The 13,044-nt window shown below is 45.7% G+C and overlaps 1 protein-coding gene across 9 annotated transcripts in view; it reads left to right on the top strand.

Moving 5' to 3' along the window:
• Nucleotides 1–12,757, top strand: part of tex9 (testis expressed 9) — a 108,706-nt gene extending 95,949 nt beyond the window's left edge. For all 9 annotated transcript variants that reach the window (XM_078241451.1, XM_078241450.1, XM_078241452.1 and 6 more), the window contains 3 exons: nucleotides 8,944–9,078; nucleotides 12,188–12,322; nucleotides 12,516–12,757. In XM_078241451.1, coding sequence (XP_078097577.1) covers nucleotides 8,944–9,078; nucleotides 12,188–12,322; nucleotides 12,516–12,590 — 345 coding nt within the window. In that variant the 3' untranslated portion in view covers nucleotides 12,591–12,757. The remainder of the gene's footprint in view (nucleotides 1–8,943; nucleotides 9,079–12,187; nucleotides 12,323–12,515) is intronic.
• Nucleotides 12,758–13,044: the final 287 nt, after the last annotated feature.

Here is a 13,044-nt window from a genome sequence, read left to right as displayed (position 1 = left end):
GGAATTTTCCATTTCAGCGCTTCCTTGCTCATGATTTTCCATCATTAAAGTTAATGGGAAGAATTGGTCTGTTGAGCGTAGAAGTAGAAAACTGGTATATAATTATAAGCTCAACATTGTATAGGGAGAAAACTGGGTACAAGATTCTGCCTCGGATGGCTGTTAAGCTCACCAAGTATAAAATTTTCAAACAGTCACTCAACTTGAGACAAAGACAAATTTTCATATAATGATATAATGCTGTTTGTTACACACACAAGGTGTGCTCTGACGGTATTAATATTTTTGAGATGGTTCAGTATGGGCATATGTTTAGGTGTGGGAAGATAAAATGATTGTGCAAAAGTGATCATTCCACTGTGGAATGTGGAGTGTCTCTTCCATGAACCGATGAGACGATCAAACATTTCAAAACTGGAGCCTCAAGACCCGTAGATGCTGCATTAAAGTAGAATGAGAGGGCTGAATTCTCCCAGCCCACCTGTGGCTGGTTTGATGGTGGGCGGGTGCGGCGAAGCTGTCAAAAGGCAGAAAGCCGCCAATGCAAAATCACGTTGCAGTTCTCTCCGTGGTGGGTTAATTGGAGGTTGCTCTTCCTACTGGCAGGTGGTGCAAACACCATTGACATCTCATGAATGCTCATTATAACAGCTGCCTGTGGGCACCCTGTCAGGCTTTCCAGTCTTGCTTCAAGCCAGTGGAAAAGTACATTGGTGTCAAACCCAATTGTTAATGAGTGGTGTGCACAAAGCAGACCTCAGTTCGCCAGAGACTTTGGGGTGATGTCACTGCTTTCTGCCATAATGTTATGCTGAACATTGCTCTGCCACCCAGGGCAGACGAGTCCCAGCTTCCATCTCTGTGCGAACTGGTCCTTGTGGATAGCACTGTCCATGAAGAACCACTCTGCCCACACCCCCCAAACTCAACTCACCCCTTCCCCTCTCCTCCCCCCCACAACTCCCCCTCCGCTCTCCTCCCTCCCGCCCCCCCCTCCGCTCTCCTCCCCCCCTCCGCTCTCCTCCCCCCCCCTCCGCTCTCCTCCCCCCCCTCCGCTCTGCTCCTCCCCCCCTCCGTTCTGCTCCTCCCCCCCCTCCGCTCCTCCCCCCCTCCGCTCTGCTCCTCCCCCCCCTCCGCTCTGCTCCTCCCCCCCCTCCGCTCTGCTCCTCCCCCCCCTCCGCTCTGCTCCTCCCCCCCCTCCGCTCTGCTCCTCCCCCCCCTCCGCTCTGCTCCTCCCCCCCCTCCGCTCTGCTCCTCCCCCCCCTCCGCTCTGTTCCTCCCCCCCTCCGCTCTGCTCCTCCCCCCCCTCCGCTCTGCTCCTCCCCCCCCCCCGCTCTGCTCCTCCACCCCCCCCCCGCTCTGCTCCTCCACCCCCCCGCTCTGCTCCTCCACCCCCTCCGCTCTGCTCCTCCCCCCCCTCCGCTCTGCTCCTCCCCCCTCCGCTCTGCTCCTCCCCCCCCTCCGCTCTGCTCCTCCCCCCCCTCCGCTCTGCTCCTCCCCCCCCTCCGCTCTGCTCCTCCCCCCCCTCCGCTCTGCTCCTCCCCCCCCTCCGCTCTGCTCCTCCCCCCCTCCGCTCTGCTCCTCCCCCCCTCCGCTCTGCTCCTCCACCCCCTCCGCTCTGCTCCTCCACCCCCTCCGCTCTGCTCCTCCACCCCCTCCGCTCTGCTCCTCCACCCCCTCCGCTCTGCTCCTCCACCCCCTCCGCTCTGCTCCTCCACCCCCTCCGCTCTGCTCCTCCACCCCCTCCGCTCTGCTCCTCCACCCCCTCCGCTCTGCTCCTCCACCCCCTCCGCTCTGCTCCTCCACCCCCTCCGCTCTGCTCCTCCACCCCCTCCGCTCTGCTCCTCCACCCCCTCCGCTCTGCTCCTCCACCCCCTCCGCTCTGCTCCTCCACCCCCTCCGCTCTGCTCCTCCACCCCCTCCGCTCTGCTCCTCCACCCCCTCCGCTCTGCTCCTCCACCCCCTCCGCTCTGCTCCTCCACCCCCTCCGCTCTGCTCCTCCACCCCCTCCGCTCTGCTCCTCCACCCCCTCCGCTCTGCTCCTCCACCCCCTCCGCTCTGCTCCTCCCCCCCTCTCCTCTGCTCCTCCCCCTCCCCTCTGCTCCTCCCCCTCCCCTCTGCTCCTCCCCCCTCCCCTCTGCTCCTCCCCCCTCCCCTCTGCTCCTCCCCCCTCCCCTCTGCTCCTCCCCCCTCCCCTCTGCTCCTCCCCCTCCCCTCTGCTCCTCCCCCCTCCCCTCTGCTCCTCCCCCCTCCCCTCTGCTCCTCCCCCCTCCCCTCTGCTCCTCCCCCCTCCCCTCTGCTCCTCCCCCCTCCCCTCTGCTCCTCCCCCTCCCCTCTGCTCCTCCCCCCTCCCCTCTGCTCCTCCCCCCTCCCCTCTGCTCCTCCCCCCTCCCCTCTGCTCCTCCCCCCTCCCCTCTGCTCCTCCCCCCTCCCCTCTGCTCCTCCCCCCCTCCCCTCTGCTCCTCCCCCCCTCCCCTCTGCTCCTCCCCCCTCCCCTCTGCTCCTCCCCTTCCTCCTCCCCTCCGCTCTGCTCCTCTCCTGCCTCCCATCCCTCTCCTCCGCATTCCCCGTGCCACACACCATTGTCTATCTGGGCAGCACTGTGCTGCTGGACCCATGGACCCTCCTGTGTCACCGAGTCAGTTCAGTATGACGCCTGGGGTTGGGAGTTCAGGAGGCTCCTTCCCCCCACCCCCCACACCATTGTCTGGACAGCACTGTGCTGCAGGATTCACACAGCCACCATAACAATGGATGAGGGTGGGGAGGGGTTGCCGAGCCTCATGAAGACGAGGGGGGGCAATATGTAAGGAGGGGTAAGGGTGAGAGCTCATGATGGCGCACAGAGGGGCAAGGAGATGGATGAGGGTGACAAACAATGGAAGGCAGAGGCAAGACCAAGGGTAGGGGTGTTGGACTCTGATGAGGCTGCATGAATAGCTCAGAAATACCATGTCGTTTACTGGAAGGGGAGGCATGAACACTCCTGATATGGTGGGTAGAAGTCTAAATGGGCCATGGGTACCTCGTATGTGATGGGCTCAGGGGAGGGTGATTGAATCAAGGAACAAACCTCTTCTTGAGGCTGCTAGCTTTTTTTCCTCTGGGTTGTTGACATCCTGCACAGTCTGTGGGCTGGACACAGTGATGTGAGTGTGCTGGACTGGTGTTTAAACACAGCACCAGGATCTTCGAACCCAGCAGCTGACAGCGGTTGGACGAACCAGCTGCCGGCCCCCAAGGTGACTGGGAGGGTAATGTGCTTGTGCATAATTAATGAAGTTCCAAGCAGCGACTCTGGTGGGGGATGCCACCATTCTGGTTGGAGAGGACAGATGCTGCCAGAGCTGCCAGAGCCGACAGCCACCAAACAATCTCAAAATGGGGGAATTCTGCCATTTGTTTCTGTTTGAAAAACTGAACAAAATTGTATCTTTTGAGAGCAGTTTTCTGTGAGAATGGTTGGGGCCAAGATAGATAATTAATTAAGTGCTTTCATGATGGATTTATATTCATTATAAGCTTCAATTCTGTATTATTGGTGTTTCAAATTTGCAAGGAAAAATATTTCCAACTGTGATGTTATTTATATACATATAGAAAATTCAGCATCACCTTTCTCATAGAATTTTCCCAGTTTTTTCTCAATTTCTCTCTTGAAGGAGTCTATCGGAGCTGGTTTGTAATCCTTAGAAGCTCAAGTGTCAACAGGTTTGACTATTCTTCATTTATAAACCCAGGTTGTTTGACCATGAAGGGCACCATGGTTGATCCTGAGCTTGTTCTTGGCCATGAGGTGGAGATACTGGCTTTGGATTGGGGTGGACACAGTAAGAAGTCTCACAATTCTCCGAAAGCTCATGATTCCAAATAAATTTGTTGGACTTTAACCTGGTGTTGTGAGACTTCTTATTGTTCTTAACCAGTGTGAACACTGAACAAAGAAAATTACAGCAAAGGAACAGGCCCTTCGGCCCCCAAGCCTGCACCGAACGTACTGCCTGACTGAACTAAAACCCCCTACCCTTCCATTTTCTATGATGTCACTCAGCAAGAGTCAAGCACAGAACCCCTGGCAGATTTCTCAATTTCAGACCCAGAGGCTAATTAGGGTTCCCTTATCTGTGCAGAGATCAGCTAACAAAGCACGAACCCGGAATCAAATCTGGTCAACTACTCGGGGGAGGAGAGTATGGCATGACACAGTGCCTTCACTCTCAAAGCCATTGGGCTTCAGTCATTTTAGAGACATTACAGTCAACGACTTTATCTAAAAGAAAAATAAATGTTCAAAAAGGATAACAGAATTTATTTATGACAAATCATGGTACACAAAGTTACTAATTCAACAATTCAACAGTCATGCGTAAAAGTCACCAAATCAGGAATTACTTGTTGCTGCCATCTGATGGTTAGAAAGGTAAAGTTCACTATCTATTTATGTTTTCCTCTGTCTTAACCAGATTTCAGGAAAAGGTGGCACTGCAGATACTACTCATACATAATCACTGGAAATACTTCATTTCGTTCACATTTGAAACAATAGTCACACCTCACCAGATCTTTAAAATTTATTCTTGGGAGGTGAACATCACTGGCAAGGCTGCCATTATTGCCCCAAGAGGATGATGGTTGACTGCCTTCTTCAGTCACAGTTTGTACTGAATGGCTTGCTGCTTCACTTCAGAGGGCAATTAAAATTCACCCATGTCAATGTGAGACTGATGTTGCCTTACTGTCTCGGATGGCAGATTTCCTTTCCTAAAAGACATGAGTGAACTAGTTGGAAAGCAACAGCTTAATGTTGCTTTCCAATCATAGAATCCCTCAGTGCAGAACAAGGCCATCCGGCCCATCGAGTCCACATTCCCACCTAGGCCCTCTCCCCATGACCCTATATATTTACCCTAGCTAGTCCCCCTGAAACTAAGGCCATAAGACATGGGAGCAGAATTAGGCCATTTGGCCCATCGAGTCTGCTCCACCATTCAATCATGGCTGATATTTTTCCCATCCCCATTCTCCTGCCTTTTCCCCATAACCCCGATCCCCTTATTAATCAAGAACCTACCTATCTCTGTCTTAAATACACTTAATGACCTGGCCTCCACAGCCTTCTGTGGCAAAGAGTTCCACAGATTCACCACTCTCTGGCTGAAGAAATTCCTCCTCATCTCTCTTTTAAAGGATTGTCCCTTTAGCCTAAGGTTGTACCCTCTGGTTCTAGTTTTTCCTACGAGTGAAAACATCCTCTCCACGTCCACTCTATCCAGGCCTTGCAGTATCCTGTAAGTTTCAATAAGATCCCCCCCCTCACCCTTCTAAACCCCAATGAGTACAGACCCAGAGTCCTCAACCGTTCCTCATACGACAAGCTCTTCATTCCAGGGGTCATTCTTGTGAATCTCCTCTGGACCCTTTCCAAGGCCAGCACATCCTTCCTTGGATATGGGGCCCAAAAGTGCTCACAATGCTCCAAATGGGGTCTGACCAGAGCCTAATGCAGCCTCAGAAATACATCCCAGCTCTTGTATTCTAGCCCTCTCGACATGAATGCTGACATTGCATTTGCCTTCCTAACTGCCGACTGAACCTGCACGTTAGCCATAAGAGAATCTTGAACAAGGACTCCCTTTATGTTTCTGATTTCCTAAGCATTTTCCCATTTAGAAAATAGTCTATGCCTCCATTCCTCCTTCCAAAATGCATAACCTCACACTTTTCCACATTGTATTCCATCTGCCACTTCTTTGCCCACAGTCCAACCAAGAGGCAATTTAGCATGGCCAATTCACCTAACCCGCACACTTTTGGACTTTTATTGATATCTGATTATTAAACTGAATTCAGATTCACAAAGTGTCCATCTTGGACATGAACTCACATTTTCTGTATTAAACTCAGGATTTTGGATAACTAATCTAGCAACATAACCACCATACCTGCACATTAGTTGATGTATATTTACATTTGTACAAGTAAACCATCAAAATCTAGTCATTCCAAATTCAATGATTTTAATCAATGTCCATTTAAGTATAAAACATTAAACTGAATATTAATGATTAAATTGTAAGAATTCTTCTTATAAATAACCCACTGCATTATTTTACTGAAGCGATTGTGAGGTCAGCAGTGTGCTTTTAAATAAAGATGAACAGTTAACACTTGGGGGAAAAGAGTTATATTAAATATGCAGCTATATTGCTTTTAGTAAAAATGTCTGTAATCACCTTGGTCACAAAATTAGAAAATTAATTAAGAAAATACATTTAGCGATTTCTAAATTAAGGTAAAGATAAAGTTTATTAGTGTCACAACTAGGCTTACATCAACTTCACTGCAGTGAAGTTACTATGAAAATCCCCTAGTCACCACACTCCGGCGCCTGTCCGGGTACACTGAGGGAGAATTTAGCATAGTCAATGCACCTAACCAGCGCATTGCTATAAATTAATATGTAATTGTATTATTTGTGTGTATTAACCTTCATTTCATCTCTTCAGACGGTTAGATGTAAGGCACTTCTGCAAATAATTACCGATAACCTAAATTTCAGATTTGCTGTCTTAACTTAGCACCAGTACTAAATTCAGCCAGCGAATCAGATACTCGTTGAAATTATTCAACCTTTTTCAGAATACTGAAGGAAAGAGGCCATTGACTTGCGCAAATATGCCAAATTATATTAGTGGCGGTAGAATGGAAAATGAGGGGTGAACAAATACAAATGACCACACATCAGTGAAAATAAATTTTCAGAAATATACAGTGTTATAAAAAACAGCAAGGAGCAGACTGGACATCGACCAGGGTTACCAATAACAGCACTTTTGGAAGCATGAAACATTACCGGAAAGAAATAAACAAAGGTTTAAGGAGTAGACAGCTAATGTGGTTGAATATCGTATTAAATAACCCATCTTTAAGCATGCAGCACACCAGTACAGGAAAGCTAGCTGCTGCTAAAGAAATGTAGAGGGGAAAAATGGGATGGGAATGTAATAGCAGTAGGATAGTGTGCAAGAAACGAGAGTGACAAGGACAGGGGATGAAAACCGTAACTACTGAGTGTCAACTACATTAACACTGCAATGAAGTTACTGTAAAAATCCCCTCGTCGCCACCACACTCTGGCACCTGTTCGGGTACACTGAGGGAGAATTTAGCATAGCCAATGCACCTAACCAGCATGTCTTTTGGACTTGTGGAAGGAAACCGGAGCACCCAGAGAAAACCCATACAGACACAGAGAATGTGCAGACTCCGCACAAACAGTGACCCAAGTCAGGAATCGAACCCGGGTCCCTGGCGCTATGAGGCAGCAGTGCTAACCACTGTGCCACCGTGCCATCCTCATGGATGGATACAGCAGATGTTTTCTCTACATATTTCATCACAAGATGCAATCACACCACACCCACCCAGGAGGAAATAAAAGAGTAAGGCAGGAGAGAGCGATAGGGCAAAAGGGAGTAAAAGACAACCAGAAGGAAAGAAACAAAGACAAACATAGAGGACTGAGTAACTAAACCAAGATGGTTGATATCATACATGGTCCAACATGGAGTAAACATACCGTAGCAGATTCATTATTAAATAAATGTGATTATAAATAATAAGATACAGTATTTGGGGTTGTTTGTGCATTTAATACTTTTTAAGTGATGACTACTGAAGACAAATGGAGATGGTATTCACTTGTATGGAAAATTATTTGTCTTTTCCATGAGTTTGTTAAGGAGCTGGTTTTCATGCATATCATATTTTCAAATAAAAGTGTTGCAGATGTATAAGTTATTTGGATTTAATTGAGAAGGCTTGAGAAATTTGATATTCAATTTTTTTTTGTATACGCAGTAAGGAAAGAATGAAAGTACATTTTATTAAACATATTTCACAGCCAACATGGTATACATATAATATGTTCCTTTTAAAAAAATGAACAGTAAGAATGTCAGTAGTAAGTAAAGCCCGGCTCTTGTAGAAGTGGGGTAATGGGTTTATAATGTTGACAATGCCTTCATAGAATCCCTACATTGCAGAAGGAGACCATTCAGCCCATGGAGTCTGTACCAACTATCTGACAGAGCATCTTTACCCAGGCCCACTTCCTGCTCTATACCCGTAACCACAGTCAGAGTTTTAACAACACCAGGTTAAAGTCCAGCAGGTTTATTTGGTCGCAAATGCCATTAGCTTTCGGAGCGCTGCTCCTTCGTCAGATGGAGTGGATATCTGCTCTCAAACAGGGCATACAGAGACACAAAATCAAGTTACAGAATACTGATTAGAATGCGAATCTCTACAACCAACCAGGTCTTAAAGATACAGACAATGTGAGTGGAGGGAGCATTAAGCACAGGTTAAAGAAATGTGTATTGTCTCCAGACAGGACAGCCAGTGAGATTCTGCAAGTCCAGGAGGCAAGCTGTGGGGGTTACTGATAGTGCGACATAAATCCAAGATCCCAGTTTAGGCCGTCCTCATGTGTGCGGAACTTGGCTATCAGTTTCTATACCCGTAACCCCATGCATTTATCCCACGAATCCCCCTAACCAGCACATCTTTGGACACTAAGGGGCAATTTAGTATGGCCAATCCACCTAACTTGCACATCTTTGGACTTTGATCCACCCCTTAATAACTTGCTTAATTGATATTTTCAATCTCTTAATATGTGTACAGCACTGTTAAATCCATATCAAAAAGCGCAATTTGACAGTAAATTGCTAAAATTAATATTTCCACCATGTCCACTTTTCCACCTGCAATTGTTTAACGTAAAAGAAAGACAGCAAATAGGATCAGTGATATCTTTTGAGGAACGTTAATGTGCAGAATATGAGGCCTGTTTGTGTAATTGACTGTATTTTCATATGTTTTAACATCTTACAAGTGCATATTCAGTGACCTTTCCTTGCCACATAATTGTTATCTTAGGAACTGGACAGCCAGAAAAGGGCCCAGAAACAAGCTGCCACAAACTACAGTGCCATAGAGGTTCGTCTGAACAGGGCACTAGAAGAGGTCGAAAAATACAAGACAGAACTGAATAAAGTCAAGCAGAGTAATAAGGTGAATTACAAACATAAGATAATTAAGGTTAATGGACTAATAATCAAGAAGCCCAGATTAATGCTCTGGGGACATAGATTCAAATCCCACCATGCCAATTTAAATTCAATTAACAAAGCTGCAATTAAAAGCTGGTCTAATGGTGACTACGAAACCATTGTTGATTGTCGCAAAAACCAATTTGGTTCACTAATGTCGTTTAGGGAAAGAAGCCCTTACCTGGTTTGACCTACATGTGACTCCAGACCCACAACAATGTGGTTGGTGAGGACGAATCACGTTGGTTTGTCCCCTCTTTTTTGTTCCCTCACCGCCTGCCAAAGATCCAGTCTAACAGCTAGAGTCCTTTAGGGCTCGGTCAGTAATGATGCTGCCAATATTGAAGCCCCCAACCTGTAATTTCAAAGCCTGGCATCTCTCCCACTCAACAATTATCAAGCCAGGGGATCAACCCAGTTCAACAAAGAGTGCACAGGAGGGCATGACAGCAGTAGCATGCATTACCTAACAATGAGGTGTCAACCTGGTGAAGCCACACCAGGACTACCTGCATGCTAAACAGCAGAAGCAGCACAGGATGGGCAATGCTAAGCAATCCCACAAACAATGGATCAGATCTAAGTTCTGCAGTCATACCACATCCAGTGTGAATCGTGGTGGTCAATTAAACAACTAACAGGGAATCTAACCGACTCTTCCTGACATTCAATGGCATTACATTACTGAACCCCCGCTATCAACATCCTGGGGCTAACCATTGACCAGAACTGAACTGGACAAGCCTTATAAATACTGTGGCAACAAGAGTAGGTCAGAGGCTGGGAATTTGGTGGAGAGTAACTCAGCCCAAAGCCTGTCCATCATCTACAAGGCACGTGTCAGGAGTGTGCCTCTCCACTTGCCTGGGTGAGTGGAATCCAACAACATCCAAGCAGCTCAAAACCATCTAGGATAAACCAGCCTGCTTGATTGGCACCCAATAAACATCCACTCCCTCCACCACCAACAGAGTGGCGGCAGTATGAACCATTTACAAGATGCACTGCAGCAACTCACCAAGGCTCCTTCAACAGCAACTTCCAAACCTGTGACCTTTACCATCGAGAAGGACAAAAGCAGCAAATGCATGGAAACATCATCACCTGCATTTCTCCCCCCCCCCCCCCCCCCCAAGTCATATTAATGTTGCTTCGCAGAACAGTACTATGGGTATTCCTACAATAAATGGACTGCAGTGGTTCAAGAAACTCACCACCGCCTTCTCAAAGATATTTAGGGATGGGCAATAAAATCTGATCTAGTCAATGACAGGCACATCTCCATGGACAATAATAAAATAGCAAGGCTCAACAGGAGAGGGAAGATTAGTGAGAAAATTAGGTTATGTTTGGTGCTCGTATAAACCAGGTTATTGTTATTTCACAACTCTGAGCATCTGAGTTACACAAATACTCTCTTCTACATACTTTTCTTAACTTCAGTCTCTAATTTTGGATAAAAATATAAGAAAGACAGCACAATCTCCTAAGAATGTTCTTTGGTTTCATCAACAGCCAGTTTCAGATTGCTATAGACAGGTTAGCATCTGGTTACCCATCTTTTTTGGCGGGTTACTTACCAAACCTGCTACTTTTTTACTCTGCCAACATCATTTCACTTTACCCATCTAAACAAGTGGTTCCCAAACCAAGGTCTTTCCAGAGTCGACAATGCAGGGCTGGCCGACAGATGGGCAACATTGTTAACTGGCCAGGACACCAATGACTAAATGAGATGGGGGAGACATGTTCTGTTCTCCCCCTGCTCCTGTAGTGCACTCTCCATGTTCCTAGTCCACAGGGCTCCTGCTGTCTGCAGGTTCCTCCTCCTTTTTCTAGGCTCCTGCTTTCTCGGCGCACTTCCCCAGTGTTCATGCATTTTCCTGCCCTCCTAGTGTTTCTCTGTGTCATAGTCTCACTGGGCACTATCCTTATCAAGCAGACGGTTGCTGCAGCAAAATGCAGGCACACCCATCTTACTGATATTAGTAAATGTTGCATTTTACATGCAGGACCTTCATGTTATTATTATATAGCATTGTAATTTAGATGGCGATCTGTGATTACTAATCCATCTGAAAGAAATTCCTTAACCAAAACAGTTTAAGAACCACTGCTCTGGCTCTGGACAATCAGAAGCAATGATCCTGAAGCCTGATCGTTCCTCCTTAAATCACAAGAATCAAAGATGGACAGTCATCATTACCATTGTTTTAGGATTGTTTATTTGAATTACAACAAGCTCTGACTTCCCTGTTCCAAAATCCTTTAAAGGTTAGCATTGCTGAACATAAACCTCTTCCTTAACAGTTAATTCCACAAAATAGTTTTCCTTTAAAAGTTTGATTCCGATTAATAATCTGTATAAATTTTACACACCTAGCAACTGTTTTTTGTGAAGAGTTAGAATCTGGTTTTGGATTTGCAGTGATGTGGGGGTGACATCATCTATCCTGCGATCAGAACTTGATACAACACCATTTAAATGTGCACTGTACTCATTTGTACATTAAAATTGATCAATCATGTGCATCAGCCGAGTGTTTTATTGATAATCTCAAATCAGGAACCTATGATTACACTTGTGACTTGACATAAGGGGAAAATCAGATCCAGTCAGTGAGAAACCCTCTCAAACCCCCATGCAGAAAGGAGTTAATAAGTTAACCAGAAAAAAACACTTATGTTAAGTCATTGCAGCTTCCATTATTTTTTCTATTTATTTGCTGTCCTTTTGGTTGTGCTTCATCCCATATCCTCACATTTTAGTAACTCATGTTCATTTTGCTCTCGTACATCTTGATCATTACCTGTCATTTCTACTTGTAAGCTTTGAGAGCTGCTGTGTTTTGATATCAATCTTTCATTAAACTACTCTTTCTAATATCTCACATGGCATTGACTTGAGTAGTCCTGCAGTCAGGTTTCCCCAGCCGCCGTGGGTTTTATGGCTGCCTAAAGGCACCCTGTGCCGGCCCATCAAAATGGTACTTGACAGAGGATGGCCAAAATCAAAATCTGGTGCGATACAAACAAGTACTTTTGTAAATATGCTAATTATTTATCATTAGGACACAACTAATCAAGAAAAACTAACGATTGAACAGCTGAGGAGTGAAAACAAAAAGTTAGAAAAGCAGAAAATGGAGCTCATGGCTGGCTTTAAGAAGCAGATGAAGCTGATCGACATCCTTAAAAGGCAAAAGGTAAGATGGGACAAAAATGCAAATTTACTATCAGTAAAAGTATTTTTAAAATTATGGCAGCTATTACTAACACCAAGTTTAAAAACTAAGAGGAATAATGTTTTCTTTTTAAATGGCACCCAAATAATCCAGGAATTGAAATAATATGTATAATTGCAGTAGAAGTTTACAAACTTGTCCGTTTTCTTTTCAGATGCACATGGAAGCTGCTAAAATGCTCTCCTTCACTGAAGAGGAATTTATTAAAGCATTGGAATGGGGAAACTGATCAGAATAGAAATTTGGGAGTTACATTCAACTCAATGTTGTAAAACATAAGCTTTTGTTGCACTTGTGTATGAATTTTTTTCTTATGGAGTTCAGTATTTACATCCATCCTACTCTTGCCAATTTTACAAAAACTATTTTAAAGGAATAAATATAAAATTATTTACACCCTTTTTTGTTATTTAATTCATTCTACTGGTAGTCAATTAATTGAGGGGTGTTTGTTAGTTTTTACCCAATGATTGCGTTTTCTCCTTCCTATTTAAGCTACAGACCCCAGCTGAGATGCTACATTTGTTTTCATTACCAGCTTCTTGTATGGCCCACATCCTGAAGCTACTTAGCAGAAATACTGCTACACAAAGAATTCTGTTATGTGAATTTCTGCTATGTAAGGTTGCTTCTGTTTGATTAGTTTTAATTTTTATTCAATATATTTTCCTTCAGAACATAAC

This window comes from Mustelus asterias, chromosome 24 (assembly GCF_964213995.1).
Source record: "Mustelus asterias chromosome 24, sMusAst1.hap1.1, whole genome shotgun sequence".
In the NCBI taxonomy this organism is placed as follows: domain Eukaryota; kingdom Metazoa; phylum Chordata; class Chondrichthyes; order Carcharhiniformes; family Triakidae; genus Mustelus; species Mustelus asterias.
The sequence above is the reverse complement of the archived record's forward strand: the minus strand, read 5'-3'. Positions and strand labels throughout refer to the sequence as shown.